We start from the raw sequence: 19,289 nt of genomic DNA on the forward strand, positions 1-19,289 counted from the left end.
TACAAACTCATACTTTATTCAATTCCGCCGTATTATATGCGACACAATAAAATAGCTGTTGAACATATTAGATACACGGGTCGGTACATCGTGTTTATGATACTGCATACTGAATGAAAATGTACACTACAATTTGTAACATAAGATTGCTTCCCTAGAAAACAACGTAATGTTAATGTAAGTTCTTCTCTCCGTAATACTCCAAACTGTTACATTTGGACAAATTATAAGGTTCTTTTTGAAACAAGTCCAAATAAAATCGATTCTATTTTTGTATCATACATCACTTGTACCACATGTATATGGACGTTTTGATTCAAACATTCAAAACCAGTGATAGTGAACAAAATGAAAACCTATTATCGCTTGTGATCGATGATGAAAATTGATATTGGATTGCTGTTCTGAACCAACTAAAGAAAAAAAATAATGTGAAAAAAATATAAATCCATAATTTAACCGAAAGATAATGCTCTTATAATAATCATATTCTACATTATCAAACTAATATTAATTCTTACATGTTTTCAATAAATTGTAAATTGAATTTAGTGGATCGAACACAGGATTGATGATTATACACGAATGCACTACACAACATTCATGATCAAATCAAATACGATTGTCTCCCTTATATGTCTTCAGCGTGAACAGGGCGAACATCTGCGAGGCGAGTTATATTACATCATAACAAGCGTGACATACAGGGAATGCATTTGTACCACCAGGGGGCATATTGAGCAGGTCACTTGGTCACATCCGTCCATAGTAATGCGCTGCTAATTTATTTATTCACGTTGAACAGATGTCTTTTATTTCAGCCCTGAGTTGTTTCACGTCACTAACAATGAACTGTTTTTTTCTGATCGATTTGGTTTCAGTATATATGCTATTGATGTAAATGACAAGAACATTGTCGGAACCTATTTTCATTATTTTCATTTTTGATTTCGTGAAAGATTAGACATAAATATAAAAAAGGTCAACGTGATATAAATATGAACTTATGATATCGCTCATAAAATGTTTGGCACTCAGGAGATGTATCTTTGCTCATTCACCAACAGTAGCCATGGCAACAATTGCATATGAAGCTTACACCTATACCGCAATGCGCATGCGCATTGCGTATGTTTTAAACCGACGTCAGGTACCCATGATACCATGTCCAAAATGGTGACCGGCAAGGGTTTCGTGGTCGCATCAGACACGTTTAAACTTCTGAACCATGGACTTTCCTTTGCTTTCCGATGTCTGAAAAGAAGTAATTGAGTATTGAAACAATAACAGTAAATTCATCCTGTTTTATACGTATAGTTAGTGTATAACCAACTATGGACCCATACTTGGTTATACACCACTCATATAATCTATCTCTCAACAATGAAGGACTAAGTGGATTGTTAACAGCACATGCAGCCATATTCATGCTATGTATCAAGGGGCCCGTAAACAATCGAGTCTTAGCAAGACCAGCAAAGCAGATCAAGCATCCACACCATATGGGCACGATGACACCCAATCAACTGACGTCACAAGGGATGACGACCTATAAGTTTGAGTCATCTCATAGGTAACTGGGAACCAATTCTAAGGTCAATGTTTAGTTTGTTTGTTTGTTGTTTAACGCCGCACTAAGCAATATTCCTGCTATATGACGGCGGTCTGGGAACAATCTAGTCTGGACCAGATAATCTAGTAATTGACATCATGGGCATCAATCCACACAGTTGGGATACGATGACATGCATCAACCAACTCAGCGAGTCTGACCACCCGATCCCGTTGGTCGCCCCTTACGAAAAGCATAGTCACCTTTTACAGCAAGCATGGGTTGCTGGAGACCTATTCTACCCCGGATCCTCACGAGTCCGGTCTATGTTTTAACAGAGCTTGATTTTAATTCCAAAGTTATGTTCATCATCAGAGCTCTCTTTCACACGGCAATCATAGCGCTACAAAGCACTGGCAAATGGAGACGCGGTCGGTCCAGTAGACTTAAGATGGTAATTTGCTGCAATTGTGCTGAGTTGCGTACCTTTCCTCGTGCCAAGAACCCCTGACCGTGTGTTAATTAGGTCATGTATGTTACGGCTGCCGTAGTGCTAAGATTGCTCTGGTGATTTACAGGAATACACTACACAAAACAACATTCATGGTCAAGTCAAACGCGATTGCCTCCCTTTTATGTCTTCAGCGCTAAGAGGGCGGATATATAAGACGCGAGTTATATTACAGATATTACCCGTGTGCGACATACGCTTGCAGTCGGAAAGCGCACGTTAAATCTCCAATATAAGTAAGTAAGTAACAGATATTACGCCATACCAAGCGTGACATTCATAGCATACAAAAACCTATTATCACCTGTGAATGGTAATAGAAAAATGGTACGGCTGTCGTAGTGCTAAGATTGCTCTCTTTAAAGAAGTAAGTTATGTTTAGGGTGTTACGAAAGTCGTAGAGCTGAAGTTGCTTTCTTTAAAGGGCCAAAGGCTTCGTTCAACAATGCGATGTTATCGCTAAGACTATAGTAAGTACGGGACCATATCATTGGGCAGGAGCACTCATTGAATCATTCCAAGTAACTGACCAGTGTCATTGAATCTCCTTCCACAGTCCTGACCGAGGTCCACTTTCCGGTCACAGAGGCGTGTTCCTCTTGGCAAGCACTTACGTCCCATCTGATCGTGCTCTGTAACAAAGTTTTCCATTTAGAAACTCATGTCCTGGTATGGGATCTCTTACATGTTAGAACCGTCTCCCTGGTGTAGTTGATAGAACGTAGCCCGGAGAGCGGTAGGTCGGTGGTTCGATCCTCAGTCATTAACCAAACGACATTAAAATATAGTACTTACTTCTACCCTGCCTGGTGGCATTATGGGAATCAAACAGATATTTTATTCGGGTAACGAAAAGTTTTAGTGCTTGTGTTTCCTAATATTCTAAAAAAGATTCCCAATAATTTGAATGCCGTGGTTCAGAAAAGCGTACAGTGTCTTTCGAATGAAAGGATGACGAAATATTAACTATTTTCGATCGCCCAAGATTCAAGAAATGCTAACCCAATCCAAAGATTCGTGACTTCTGGCCACAAACAGATGTTTAGCATTATGTCTGCCGTACATAGATACTAAAGTGGAAACATGGTCCAAATTTATAATATCTCGAAAATCATGAATTGGGTCCGACTGGTAACTAAACCCATGGCAAATATTATATCCATTTTGAAGACATGTGGCTGAGTAATGGTCATCAATAGTTGTTCTGTAGTATGGCTGCCATGTTAACTATTTTGAAACACCCAAGATTAAAGGAATTACTGAGCCAACCCAAAACAATCGTGACCCCTGACCCCTGACAAAAGAATTTTTCAATATGGCTGCCGTATCAGCCATAATGAATTTCGAAATCGAACCTCATGGACAAGTTTCATGACAGTCGCCCAAAAAACCGGGCCATGACATAAGCTTTTAATCAGGTCACACACGCACGCACGCACGCACACACACACGCGCGCACGCACACACACTGACACTGACACATACATACATGACGAATGCATGCCCCCCAGCAGATAAACACGTACCTTCATCTTCATGCCATCGAGTCCCTCGTACTCAAACTCCACCCCCGGCGTCCACGAGTACACCTTAGGCTCGTTGGACCCCACTACCTCCACCTTTGCCGTCCAGCTGTCGCCATCTTTCGTGTACTCCATTACGTATGCCACTTTCCTGAACGCCTCACGGGCTTGCTCAGGAACTCCTGAAAGAAGGGTACAACGTTAACCCCAACAGGGATACAACTGGGTGTTTGTATGTTGGATAACTCCGAATACAGCTATATGAAGGCAACCTGTGTATAGTCGAGTCAGACAAGGCAGTGATTGATATTATGATGACACTCGAGTAACCAAGACCCCAAGCCTTAACCACCTAATCCGTATGCAGTGTTGATGTATCGAGATGTTTGTGTTGTTTTGGCTGTAACAAGGTAGAACTTGCTTTGTGAGCTCATAGAAAAACAACGCTGATTAATAAATACAGAAACCACAAGTAATACTGACATTTCATTTCCGTAATAAACTCAGCAGAGTCTGGAATAGCTTACTCCCGCTGTGAGCGAGTAGAGCGAGTTTGTTAGGCGTATAATTTACATGTTTACATGTTACATGGTTTGCCGTTTCGCCCCCTAAAAGCCAGGAATCCGGGAGAAAAAACTATATTAATTATAAACCTTATTTTCTATAACCGTGCTTATAAAAAAATCACAAATAGTTTCCTTGCCTGGCCAGTGTCCCAGATAAGGGTACATGCCCAATGACCCAGACAAGTGGTACTTGACCGAGGACCCAGTTACGTGGTACTTGCCCAATGACCCAGACAAGTGGTACTTGCCAAAGGACCCAGAGAAGTGGTACACGCCCAAGGACCCAGACACATGGTACATACCCAAGGACCCAGACAAGTGTTACTTGCCCTATGACCCTGTTAAGTGATACTTGCCTGAGGACCCAGACAAGTGGTACATGCCCAATGACCCAGACAAGTGGTAAATACCCAAGGCCCAGACAAGTGGTACATGCCCAATGACCCAGACAAGTGGTACATACCCAATGGCCCAGACAAGTGGTACATGCCCAAATGACCTAGAAAAGGGGAACATGCCCTTTGACCCAGACAAGTGGTACATGCCCAATGACCCAGACAAGTGGTACATACCCAATGGCCCAGACAAGTGGTACATACCCAATGGCCCAGACAAGCGGTACATGCCCAATGACCAAGACAAGTAGTACATGCCCAATGACCCAGACAAGTGGCACATGCCCAATGACCCAGACAAGTGGTACATGCCCAAATGACCCAGACAAGTGGTACATACCCAAAGGCCCAGACAAGTGGTACATACCCAATGACCCAGACAAGTGGTACATACCCAATGGCCCAGACAAGTGGTACATACCCAATGACCCAGACAAGTGGTACATACCAAATGGCCCAGACAAGTGGTACATGCCCAAATGACCCAGAAAAGGGGAACATGCCCAATGACCAAGACAAGTGGTACATGCCCAATGACCCAGACAAGTGGTACATACCCAATGGCCCAGACAAGTGGTACATACCCAATGGCCCAGACAAGCGGTACATGCCCAATGACCAAGACAAGTAGTACATGCCCAATGACCCAGACAAGTGGCACATGCCCAATGACCCAGACAAGTGGTACATGCCCAAATGACCCAGACAAGTGGTACATACCCAAAGGCCCAGACAAGTGGTACATACCCAATGACCCAGACAAGTGGTACATACCCAATGGCCCAGACAAGTGGTACATACCCAATGACCCAGACAAGTGGTACATACCCAATGGCCCAGACAAGTGGTACATGCCCAAATGACCCAGAAAAGGGGAACATGCCCAATGACCCAGACAAGCGGTACATGCCCAATGACCCAGACAAGTGGCACATGCCCTTTGACCCAGAAAAGCGGTACATACCCAATGACCCAGACAAGCGGTACATGCCCAATGACCCAGACAAGTGGCACATGCCCTTTGACCCAGACAAGCGGTACATGCCCAATGACCCAGACAAGTGGCACATGCCCTTTGACCCAGACAAGTGGTACATACCCAATGACCCAGACAAGTGGTACATACCCAATGGCCCAGACAAGTGGTACATGCCCAATGACCCAGACAAGTGGTACACGCCCAATGCTTGTAAATATTTCCACAAAGATATTTTATAGCTTTACCAGTACTCGAAGGAGATGACGGCTTTGTTCCCATGTGAATTATATGTATTGTGTGTTATTCCTATGAAATTTCACAAAAGAATACTAACTAAAAAATAGAGAATGTTCACGCCCCGTTGTTTAATATACTGCAGGGTAAAGGTATACACCCATGTTTGACAGTGGCTGAATATGAAATAAACAAGCCATGGTTTATTCGATGGTTATGTATGAGAGACGGGTATCATATTGGACCTTAAGTTTGCAGTGTTTCAGAGACTGTTTTCATCCCAGTAAGGTTTTGGTCACTTTTGTATTTTTTTGGTCAAATCCAGTTTTCAAGTTTATTTAACCTGGCAGTTGATATATTAAATATATATAAATAATGTATATGTTACCTGGAACATCTGGTTGACGTGCTAGGAAGGGTGATTAGACTCTAACCTTCGTTTAGCATACCTGAAGATGAGGGTTAGAATTTGTCTTCAGGTACCTGTGTATGAGGCGACTAATGGGATCGGGTGGTCAGGCTCGCTGACTTGGTTGATGTATGTTGTCGTATCTCAACGGCTTGTGATGTCAGTCACTGGAGTATTAGGTCTTGATTCGATTATTTATAGCCGTCATATAGCTACAATATTGCTGAACAACAACCGCTGAACACCAAAAAACAAAACAAAAAATATATAGCATGTCTCCTGTGGACCAATATGAGTACATAGTTTGTTTGTTTGTTTGTTCTACCAGCAGTGAAAATAATGTGGTGATCTTAAGTGACAGTCGCCTTGATATACCAATAGTACGTATGTGTCCTAATAACACATTATCACATGTGTTGGCTAATTAGGGAATAGAGCATTTCAATATGGTTTTTGATGTATTTTCTTTGTAGAAACACGGTATGAAAACTCGAATGCTTTGAAACTAAAACGAGATAAACGAGCGGCCATTTTCAAGTCACTTCAGGAATGTTTTGCCGTAAGTACTTTCTTAATGCATGTCAGATAAAAGAAAAACGTATCTTATACCTCTGATGTAAATTCAAGTTCATTCAGGTTTAAATACACACAACATATTTTCAATATATTTGGTTAGCGTATTTTCCTCGAGTCGCTAGAAATAACGGTACTTCTTCTCAAACAGTTCTGTCATGAATGAGTGAGTGAGTGAGTTGGGTTTAACGCCGCTTTTAACAGTATTCCAGTTATATCACGGCGTGTCAGCTTAATGTGGGAGGAAAGCCCGAAGTGATGCAGGTCTCAGACGTTTACCACGTAGGTGAAACCCACGAACACGGGTATGGTTCTGACGAACCTAGAAACATAATCGGGGCTAACCGTGATTCGAACCCACAATCATAGGTTTCTGGGGTGCCCAAGGGACGCAACTCTGAACAGCGAATCGCGGCGCCTTAGACGACTGGGCCACCCGTGCCCCCGTTCTGTCATGAAAGACACCGTTATCACCGTTATATTTGAAACACACCGTTATCACAATACTACGTCTATTTGAAACCCACCGTTTATCATAGTAAAACGTGTATCTGATATAATTGTTTTCTACTTCACTTATAAGAAAAAATGTAGACTTTAAGGAAGTTATTTATGTTAAAAATATCTTGTTCGATTTGTGGAGGTTCGATATAAATATATTTTATTTATTTTTGTAATATAGTTCGTGTTCTCATTGGTTATATATAGCCTGTATAATTAAATGGAATTTCAAGCGTCTTATTCCAACTACAATTATATCAAGGGACCGGATGTCCAAACACTTGCGGTTAGGATACCAAAGGTCGTAGTTATGTGGCATGCTATTGCTCACACTCGTTCATTCACGTTGCTACAGATATCAGGCAGTTGTATTTACAGTAGCAGTAACAGTGATGCATACATGTCCACTCCCTATACAGTAGTCCTGTATCACGACTGTTGAATATTTTGTATTTTATGAAATCAAAACTAATCTAATTTTATATAAAAGCAAGTCTAGCCAGCTCTAGCCAGCTCTATTTCACAGTCATGTCATCTTTTGTAGATAGGAAGGCTCTGAAAATGTTTATTCTATGAAAATTATTTGTTTTTATAATTGAGGAGAGAAATGAATTTTGTAATACGATTTCACGGCTATATGTGAGTCGACATAGACAGTGTATATAAAAGCGACAGTGATGTATATAAATAAGTGACAGTAAAACACTTGAAAATAAACTGGGGGCGCGTGTGGCCCAGTCGTCTAAGGCGCCGCGATTCGCTGTGCAGAGTTGCGTCTCTTTGGCACGCCAGAAACCTATGATTGTTCGAATCCCGGTTCGCCCCGATTATGTTTCTAGGTCTGTCAGCACCATACCCGTGCTCGTGGGTTTCAACTTAGTGGTAAACGTCTGAGACCTGCATCACTTCGGGCTTTCCTCCCACATTAAGCTGACACGCCGTGATATAACTGTAATACTGTTAAAAGCGGCGTTAAACACAACTCACTCACTGAAAATAAACTGTGACTGTACATTAATGTCAGACGCACCAACCAACACAACCTGGATCACAATGCTAAGAATAATAATTATTTACCAGTAGCCTGTGAACATTTTGTATATTTGTTTGTTCTATAGAATGTGAATTAATAACATGAGTGTGGTATCTGCTCGAAGCTCGCAGACGGACTGTTCCCGCTCCCTCCTTCCGTCTCACAGAAACCATCTTCCGCCCGGTCTCACAAATCGCCAACCTCAAAAACATTATCTGGTGTCCAATCGGGGAGACGCAAGACGATATATTATTTTAACCTCCTCAGCAAAGTCTACATCCTATATGCTCTACCAATTGCAGTCCTCGTTCAGGATGCTCCCTTCACCCAACCTCCAGCATGGCGTGGTATTTTCCGACACCTGACCTGGATTCAAAGCTGACCCCTCTTTATGATACATCCAACCGCAGGCGAACACAAACAATGCTATATTCCTGCCGCACACCACAACCAATTCACAATAACGAGAAGTGGGCCATTGGGATCGGCGTGCTGAACAGCGTTTTATCGAGTTGAAATGTATCTCTCTGACATATGAGTTGAGACAAACACTGAGTCACTGTGTCCCCTGCGGAATGTTAGCAGACCATACATCGTTTGGTGTTGATTCCATGGAAACCTGCGAGAATACGGGCTTGTTACTTTCTGGCTATACCGTGCTGCCTCGTTTAATAACCCTGTTATAACTTATAAACGACAACACCATTCTCTGTTGGTCACGTAAAAGACTTCAACTCTTAACACGGGATGTGGACTTTTTGACTGAGTCAGTGAATGTTGTTGTTTTTCTCGCTAACTTTAGCCAATGTACAGCGGGGCGAGCGAGGGATGGTTGACACAGTGATGGGTTTCACATATTGTTGTCACGTTGGAATCGAACCCGGATTTTCGGCGTGACGAGCTATGCAACGCTTCAGCGACTGCACCTTCTCTCGACAATTGGAACAGTTCATGTTGTAAAAACAGCGGTATATCTGAGACCATAAGACCCACAGTAAAGTGTATTTCATATCTATTGAGCTTAAGTTACACTGTGCATAGCAATTGATCTCGCCCCACTCAGCAATATTTCAGCTGTATGATGGCGGTTTGTAAATAATCGAGTCTGGACCACACAATCCAGTGATTGACATCATGAGCATCGATCTACGCAATTGGGAAAAGATGACACGCATCAACCAAGTCATCGAGCCTGACCAGCCGATCCCGTTAGTCGACTCTTATGACAAGCATTGTCGCCTGTTACGGAAAGCACTGGCACTGGCTGCTGAAGAATTCTAACCCGGATCTTTACGGATCGAAGTTACAAGACACATGTAAAGTAATTTGCATCTATCATACATGTCTCAGAAGCTGAGGTGATGAATATGTAGTGATACGATGAAAGTATCTGACATGTCGTCATACCTTGTGGGAAACATTATATTTTATTCCTATATGAGTTACATTAAATGAATTAAAGATGTTCATGCTTTTAATAACCTGCATCTCTTAGGCAAAATATTCGGTACACAATATTGGGTGCACATTTTACACATTTGCAAAGTTTGTTTCTTTGAGGCTACTACTAACATAGCCGAACATGACAGCATAACGATTTTGCCAAATATGGCGATAAACATCAAAATAAGCAGAAAATGGTGTCGTGGCATTGTAGCTCACCTGGATACGTAGTCAAAAGTATAAAATGTAAAACAAAATATAGCGGTACCTAAATTCTGAGGACTAAAAACCAAGACTAAAATATAATAATTTGAATCAAATATAGATAAAAGATAGAAATATTGAGAACTATAAAGGTTCATCTCACTCGGCCAAATATGTCTTTTGACATAATTTAAGATCACGGACAAAACGAGGTCAAAATTACATTTCATATATATAGCAACAACGGAACGTATGTTCAAACTTATGACCAAAATACAGGTTTTTCAATATGACTGACAAGGATCTATCTGAGGCAACATAATAAAAAATTATATATTCTGTATAATTATATAATAACCGACCACCCAAAAGCACGGCAGGATTCTAAAGGTTTCCTTTAGTTCTATTGCCAACACGTGCAAAAATGTGCTCGTGGGGTCTTCTCTGCCGTGACATGGACAAACGTTTGACAGTGAGGCTAACAAGTCTTCTGTAATATGTAAAGTGTCTGGTTAATATCGTCGAGAGCATACCACACATATGTCTGTTGCTGCTGTGCGGTGTCTCTCATCACAGACCAACGTAAAAAATCGGCCATATCCGAAAATGTTTACTAATTTTAACATTTGAATGATCCTCAGTTATCCTAAGGTAATCAAGACAGGCTGTGAGGTTTTAGAGCCTTTGAGGAACGCCAATTTAGGTTTGAGTGATTCCAAAGTCTAAAAAGAACTAATATAAATGGACCCGTCGACTTGTTTTGTTGAAGAAGTGATCACGAACAAAATATATTTTCTGTGGCCTTAAGTTGACAGGCTTTAAATAAAATACATCCTTTAAACGACATTGATGTTTTGACTTTTTCAGAATGGGAGATATTTGCAATTGGGAGAGTGGCAAGTCGTTCCATGTAGAGATATGCAGCAATTAAGAACGTACAACGAAGGCACGGAGCTTGACCTAGAGTCAGTCAGTCTGTGGCCCCAGGAAAAATCTTAAGCAGGTCGTTTATTCACGTAAGGTGTACGCCCTTTGATTCGTATAACGTCAGCACTCCTTGGGCAATGGCAATCGAAAAACAGGAATCCAAGGGTTAATGTACGCGCGGGGCATAGCGGTTCTGTTAGGTAAATCATAAATCATAGGTAAAACAGTCTTACCTATAGCATCGGTGAATTCATCAAATCCTGTTGTTTCTTCGGGGAGCAGTTCCCATTTTCCTTGATACAGATCCATGCCTGAAGTTACACGGAGACGATGCTTTTACACAGTAATAGGCTATTCTACCGAGATTCTGCGAGTTGTCGCGAGGTTGCGAGTTGGGTCTGGAAAGACTTGAAACTGAATGACTGCCGGTATTGGCGGTCGGGGTTTATATTATACAGTCTGTCCGGGTTTGAGAGGCACAAGGTTTGTTGTCTCGCCACTCTAGATGGGACTGGCGAAGGAATTAGCATCAGGATTAATTAAGCTTCCGGTTGTGATGTGTTACTAAGGGCACGTCATCGGTTTGCCGTGATGAGATCATGCTGCGAGTCCTGTTACTCATAAAAAATACTTCCTAGAACTGTTTACTAAGCTCATGAATCCGTTTCCGAGAAAACAGAATTTTCTGAATCATTTGTTCGAGGGATACACCGAAAACGTTATCGTATGTCAGTTTTCTTCGTGCGATCTTGCTGTAACCCCTCACTTACGAGGGTCCACGTGTCACACTGCTGTCGTTGTATGACCGTGGGTCAGCAGGTTGTCAATAAAAGTGACAATGGATTAGGACCAAGCAATATCTGGACAGGATGTCCATCGAGCGTGAATAAAGGTCGAAAACAGCACTTCACGGAAGTTTTTTTAAAGTAAGTGAGTGAGTTGTGTTTTACGATGCTTTTATCAATATTCCAGCAATATCACAACGGGGTACACAAGAAATGGGATTCACACATTTAAGCCATGTTGGGAATCGAAGCACTTCCTTTGGCATAAAGAACACGTCCAGAAGAGAACTGTTTAAATATTGTTATTAAATATGATATTCTTTAGAATTGATTTTGATATTCAGCAACAATCTTGGCAGCGTTACATTTGTATGAGCAGTTGGGGTACCAGTATATACGGGGTTGGTGTGTTTTCTGAGTTGTCAGCGCTTATATGTCCTGGGGCGGTCGGATAGCTTTGTGGTTCGATTCCCGACATGAGTACAATGTGTGAAGCCCATTTCTGGTGTCCCCGTCGTGATATTGCTGGAATATTGGCGTAAAACCATACTCACTCGCTCACTTACATGTCCTACCCGCCCTATCGCATATACGATCATTCCCAGCATCTCAATATCGGTATTTCTGTGCAATATCGCTTCGCATTCTCTATACTTCCTGGGTTTGCATTTTGGTAAAACTACAATATTCCCTGGGTCCATTCGCGCGGTGGTAATGTCACCACGGCGCTGCCATACTTCACTACACGATGACTTGGATTGTTTTCCATAGTTCTAATCACTAATCTTTTTCCTGTGCCTCTACCACTCATGACATTCGTGAAGTGTTAATAGGCAGGAAGTGCACAATGCGAACTGTGTGCAAACAAAGTTGTAATATAACAGGATACGGTAATAAGGTCATTTGTGCTGAATCATGGTGTGCTTTAAGAGACATTGTTATAAGCTTGACCTTTTCCCTTCATGAGTCATGTATAAATAATGTAATCATCAGACATATTTATCAACAATTAGCAATAACAAGCAATAATGTCGGCCATGATGTTGAATAAATATAAATAAATAAAAAGTTTCCCCCTCTTTTTGTCTCTTACCTCCCTCTCTTTTTCTTCCTTTTACTTAAAATACTCTCTCTCTCTTTCTGTCTCTCTCTTAGAGAGTAGAATATATATATATATGTATGTGCGTGCGTGCGTGCGTGCGTGTGTGTGTGTGTGTGTGTGTGTGTGTGTGTGTGTGTGTGTGTGTGTGTGTGTGTGTGTGTGTGTGTGTGTGTGTGATCACTTAAGTGGAAAATAGGGTAACTGGTATCCAATCCCGGTTTGAAGCTTCTAATTTGGGGTGACTGGTAATTCTACCATCACATATTGATTTAGCGGCAACCGTTGCCCTACGAATACTGCACAATCATGCAAATCTATTATTACGTACCATGTCTTGTACATCAGACAATGTTTTATATATATTCATACTAAAGAAGCTGACATCGATAAATTCGCTTCCTTATGTGTATCCCTTTTAAATGCCATTCAAAGACTTAACAAATATCCCCAGTAGGTTCTGTCATCACATAGCAGGAATATTGCTGAGTGTAGCGTTAAACAACAAACAAACAAACACCATTGCTGCCGGGTAGCGGAATAAGACGAGTGGACCCGAGTGGGAAACGGGAACTAAATGTTACTTCACTAAGAAAATGAATCATGAATAAACCGTGTGAACCGAATGAATGAATATATCGTATGGAGGAATGACGTAAAGGAGAGGGAAACATGTCTGCCATTGTCGTAAATACGTATAACATCTTGCATACCACATCTGACTGTCTATCGGCTCCTCGCACTCCTCCTCCTCCTCCTCCTCCGCAGCACGTGCAACAGTTCCCACAGCATTAGTTATAATTAAGCAAGCTTGGAGTTTATGGGATGGACGAGAGTGTTCTTTTTCCCACGTTGGTACAAGCTCAATCTTCCTATCTCACGAAAGTACTTTAAACATTGCTGAATAGAGCCTTGATCCCTTTGGTCACTATCTATGGTGTCTGCATGTATGGTACCTAAACCGAGGAGCAAAAGGAACTATACCTCTCCCCGATTTTATCATCTAAAAACTTAACTTTTCCTGTGTTTTGTCAGCACTCCAAAGAATATTTCTACATGTTTTTATTTAAAAAAATATAAATTGATTTATTTTTTTTAAACATGAAAATAATATAAGGACGAGAATCTATGGATGTCATCTTCTTTATTATGACGAAACACAACGTTTCGGAGTATATGCTTAATGCTATGAGGCAGAGATCATAATATTATATATAATGTACATGTAAGGACAATAAAAGTAATAAGATAACAAAAGGTGGAAACTAACAAGGAGGCCACCAGATAACTGCCGCTGAGGGGTGATTAGCAAAAGACAATAGAAGCCAAAACTTTACAGTAATTAGCGCTGATGGTTATGGACAACTGGAAGCCAGTCCTTAAGTTATCATTGATTGGTTATGGGGAAACGGGAGGCCGGGGGATTAATTTGAACCACACTCAAATACAACCACACTCTTTAGTCTACAACGTACACGAGAGGAGTATTGTGTAAGGTGGGTCTGAAACATCGCCATGTGGTTAATAACAACACGGTGCCAACACAACAGTGCATTATCTGCGTGGAAAGAGGATGCAGAGTAGGCTCTGGCTCCCGGAGGCGAGGAGTTCCTCCCTGCACAGCTGGAATCTCAAGCATGGCATGCGGAACTTAACCAATTTGGCAAAATGCCGAAAAAACCCTCTCATGGCAAGGAGAGTAGGTTCCTCTGTTGTGTCGGAGTTGCGACACGTGGCACCTGGCAGTGCATAGCCCTCCACACGTTATATATGTTGAGATGTCGAGACCGTCTCCGTGGTCTAGTGGTAGAGCGAACCCCCGGAGAGCGGAAGGTCCGGGTTCGATCCCCGGTCGCGTCATACCGTTAAAAGATGGTACTTGTTGTTAACCTGCCTGGCGCTCGGCATTAAGTGGCTAAAACAAGGACTGGTCGGCTCCGAGTCAGTATACTGTGTATTCTTTTTATGTTGCAGATATACTATCAGACAACATTTCTTGGAGTAATGTCAATCTAGAAGAACTCCTGAATCTTGTTTTAGCGCCACTTTGAACAGTATTCCAGTTATGTCACGGCATGTCAGTAATGATGCAGGTCTTAGGCGTTTTCCACTTTGACGAGACCCACGAGCAGATGTATGGTACTGACAAACCTAGAAACATAATCACTGGCGTATCGGTCAGTTCCACACACAAAAGGCTCTCGACAACCCGACACAGGATTGTAGAACCGTGTGAGTGAGTTGCGTTGAACGATGCTTGGAACAGTATTCCAGTTACATGTACATCACGACATGTCAGCACATGTGGGGGAACACAGGAAGTGATGCAGGTCTCAGACGTTCACCACTACGGTGGATCGAACCCTGGACCTTCCGCTCTACCTCTACCACAGAGGCGGTCTGGGGACTTCTTGTAACACCCAGAGGATTATTAATTACAAATACAAATACACATGGAAACATACGTCCACTTTGAAGGGGGCACGGGTGGCCCAGTCGTCTAAGGCACCGTGCTTCGCTGTGCAGAGTTGCGTCCCTTGGGCACGCCAGAAACCTATGATTGTGGTTTTGAATCCCGGTTCGCACCGATTATGTTTCTAGGTTTGTCAGCACCATACCCGTGCTCGTTGGTTTCACTGAAGTGGTAAACGTCTGAGACCTGCATCACTTCGGGCTTTCCTCCCACATTAAGCTGATACGCCGTGATATAACTGGAATACTGTAAAGCGGCGTTAAACCCAACTCACTCACTAACTCACTCCAACTGGAACGTTTGTCTTTAGTGAAAATTATTACAACAAACCGCTCTGCTAATGTTAATTTAGTCGAGAGTCTGTTATTTCACTGTAGTCCGTTATTTGTTTTCGTTCGATACCGAGGACCAATGAATGTCATGTTTAGTGACGTCCAATCGCAGCCAACGACAAATCGACAGTCGCCTCTCTACTAGTTTATGTAGTCCAGTGTAGGTAGTTTAGGCAGGACCCCATTCAAGTTCGTACAAGGACGCGGTTTTGAATGTTCATCTATGCGTTCAAAAGAGCAGATTTTATTGATTGTTGAGATGGTGACGTCACTTCAAAGACAAAAGTACCTCAGTATTCAGGACACACTACATTCTATGGGAAGACTACCAGCAAAGGATCCACATGGTCGATCATCGTTTAGGATTTATATCACTAATTGAATGATTAATTGTTGTGTGCCATTTGATTTAAAAAAGCAATTTATTGACAAGGCACTATATCGTCCGTTTTAAAGCTATTCAGTTCTTTTTTGTGTCAATTATTATATATTTTTGGTGTGAATAAAGAAAGCACAATTGACATGATTTTTAAAACAACAACAACAACAACAACAACAACAACAACAACAACAACAACAACAACAACCCTATGTTATCAGCTGTATCATTAAATTGACAAGGAATAAATACTTTACCATAACAAAGCACATTGGAGGTATAAAACAAGATTTTGTTTATGGGTGAAAGACGCTCACGAAACTTAATCAATTACATAGGCATTTAATTCAAAATGAAATCAAGTATTTGTTGAAATATCCACATTTCTTTTTTTTTGATCAACCATCAGGGTTCAGCAAATACACGAGTTCATCGGACAGTAGCCAGTAAACATTATTTGGGACCAGTAGATTTAAATCTAATTGGTCCAGCTGAAGCGTGGAAAATAGGAAATGTCGGTTACCTCATTTTTCTTTATTAGGAGAATATTTGGAATACACAAATTATCAAAAATAGGTGTAATTATTTCTATCTGTGTTACCAGTCAGTATTTTGTACTTAATCGTGCTCATCAATGTTCACTGCATGGTGATAAAGTTGATTGGTTGGTGTGGCTTTTTGTATTACGCCGCACTCAGCAATATTCCAGCCATATGACGGCGGTCTGTAAATAATCGAGTCTGGACCAGACAATCCTGTGATTGACATTATGAGCATCGATCCATGCATTTGGGATCGATGACAGGCTTCTACCAAGTCAGCGAGCCTGACCACCCGATCCCGTTAGTCGCCTCTTACGACAAGCATAGTCGCCTTTTACGACAAGCATGGGTTGCTGAAGACCTATTCTACCCCTGAACTTCACGGGTTTATACAACAGAGAAGGTTGAACCTATTAATGAATACAAGGCCATGGTGAAATGCCGGATTTGGTCATATTATAACGTTAAATGTTAAGAGTGTGCGTCTGAGCAATCACATTGAAGATCTATTTATAGTCAGTTGCCTGTCAGTTTGGTAGAACATATCATCAGTGTTTGGCATCCTACTTACTTACTTACTATTTAGTTTGACTGACTATGTTCCCGAAGATCCAGTCCCGTTTTCAATATGGATGTCACTGCTACATCGTTTTTGGGGACACAAGAAACAAGCTTCAAGCATTGTTCCATGTAGGAACATTAAGAAAACATATTTCATAATACTCTCACGCCTCCAGGAAACCATCGTGTCTTTGTCAGTACATTTAAATGTTTGCTAACTTGTTTAAACAGACACTTTCGCCGCATAGCTTAATTAACATGTTGATGCTGACATCGTAGGCTTTGACGCAACTTCTTGTTGTATATTTACACCGTAATCAGAAGATCTCAAACTGTGATTATTCGCAAACAATTCTAAATAATCACGGGATGATAAGTGCCATATCTTCGTGCAAAGATTTAATTCAAATATCTCCTTTCTTCAGGTGTTCATTCAACACATGTCCTTTGCTGTTGGGAAATAACATCTGTGTCAAACGAGCGAAATAATCAAGTTGTTTTTCACGTGTTTTTGAATCAAGGGAGAGGACATAAATCAGGCTGAAGAAATATTACTTACATATTCCACCCTCCAAAGAACCAAGTACTGTCTTTAAACAGGCATATTGCTGTTATATAATAATAAACCGAACAGAAGTAGTATTTTCCTTATTGGAATACTAAGGTACAATATAACTATCAAATATGTCTAACCACTCAGATATATTGGTTTAATTGCAAAACGATTTTAAGTAATCAGTTTTCAGAAATGTAATCAGAAATCAATATTTCCAGTGATGGAACAAGATGATAATAACATTACGTGCTATTTGGTTAATAAGAAACATTTCAGAAATAAGTGGATGTTACATGTATATCCAGGAAAGTTTTGGAAAGGCATATTCCAAATGATTTACAAAGATAGAGAGATGCATGTCCGAGAGTTGTCACGAAATTGTTTGTTTGTTTGTTTGTTTGACGCCGCCGTGCTTTATGACGGTGGCCTGTCTATAATCGAGTCTAGAGTAGACAAACCAGTGATTGATACTATGAGCAATGCCTCACGCCGTCGGGTTACGATGCCACACAAGTCACTGATCCATGGAGACCCGTAAAGATCCGGGGTAGAATAGTTCTTCAGCAACCCATTCTTGCCGTAAAAGGCGACTATGCTTTTTGGAAGAGGCGACTAACGGGATCGGGTGGTCAGGCTCGCTGACTTGGTTGAAGAATGTCATCGATCCCAAATGCATGGATCGATGCTCATGATATCAATCACTGGATTGTATGGTTCATACTCAATTATTTACAGACCGCCGTCATATAGCTGTAATATTGCTGAGTGTGGCATAAAACAACAAACCAACCAAACCAACAAACTACTGATCCATTGAGTCGTTTCGAGCAAGGATATAATTGGAATACTGTTCAAAGCAGCGTTTAAGCCAACTCACTCCCTCATAGGCCAAACATATGCATAGGGTGTTGGGAACCCCGCAATCCCAGATTGGCGGAACTGATGTTTGTTTGTGTTTGTTGTTTAACGCCGCACTCAGCAATATTCCAGGTGACAAAAAAAATAAATCTATCTACACATCCGCACAACGTCCTCGGTTGAATCACATTCTCCTCGAGTTCTCTCAAGTCCCCGCGAGAGACCGCCACACTTGTGGTAGGGTAGTTTTGATGTTACGAGTTAAGAAGATTATGTCCACAATCACTGGATGTAATTATCTGTAAGTGTTTGCGGGCATCACTGTAGTTAAGGTCAGATGAGTTACTCCCCTTTCATTAGTAAATTGTATGCTCTAAGTGTTTTCGTGTTTCGTGTTTCTTGTATTTCGTCTGTGACTGAGTATCTCTTTCCTCTGACCCTTACAGATCCGCATTCTTATTTCGTCAGAGGCGACTAACGGGATCGGGTGGTCAGGCTCTCTAACTTCGTTGATGCATGTCATCGTATCCAAACTATGTAGATCGATGCTCGTAATGGCAATCACTGGATTGCTTGTCCAATCTCGATTATTTATAGACCGCCGTCATATAATTGGAATAATGCCGAGTGCGGCGTTAAACAACAAACAAACCAACCTTGGCAATTGAAAAACGTAGACGTCATAAGCAGGATCAGTGGTATATTGCTCGGCAAAAAGGGGACGTTCAAGATTCGAATCGCACCGAGGCTGCCGTCATAATTTCTATGCACACATCCAGATAAGACACTGAATATGGTTTCTCGGTCCTGTCTTTGAGGTTAAGAAAAGAGGTCGTCAATACATCTGAAACTGA

At 41.4% G+C, this 19,289-nt stretch overlaps 1 protein-coding gene across 1 annotated transcript; it reads right to left on the reverse strand.

The window, feature by feature from the left end:
* LOC124128599 lies at positions 1 to 11,382 on the reverse strand. The gene is made up of 4 exons (XM_048389528.1): positions 11,084 to 11,382; positions 3,590 to 3,768; positions 2,594 to 2,695; positions 1 to 1,254 (listed from the first exon to the last, which is right to left on the reverse strand). The coding sequence occupies exons 1-4, from the start codon at positions 11,157 to 11,159 to the stop codon at positions 1,204 to 1,206; spliced, it is 408 nt and encodes a 135-aa protein (XP_048245485.1). The 5' UTR covers positions 11,160 to 11,382; the 3' UTR covers positions 1 to 1,203.
* Positions 11,383 to 19,289: the final 7,907 nt, after the last annotated feature.

This window comes from Haliotis rufescens, unplaced genomic scaffold (genome assembly GCF_023055435.1).
Source record: "Haliotis rufescens isolate VD_foot unplaced genomic scaffold, xgHalRufe1.0.p SCAF_8, whole genome shotgun sequence".
In the NCBI taxonomy this organism is placed as follows: domain Eukaryota; kingdom Metazoa; phylum Mollusca; class Gastropoda; order Lepetellida; family Haliotidae; genus Haliotis; species Haliotis rufescens.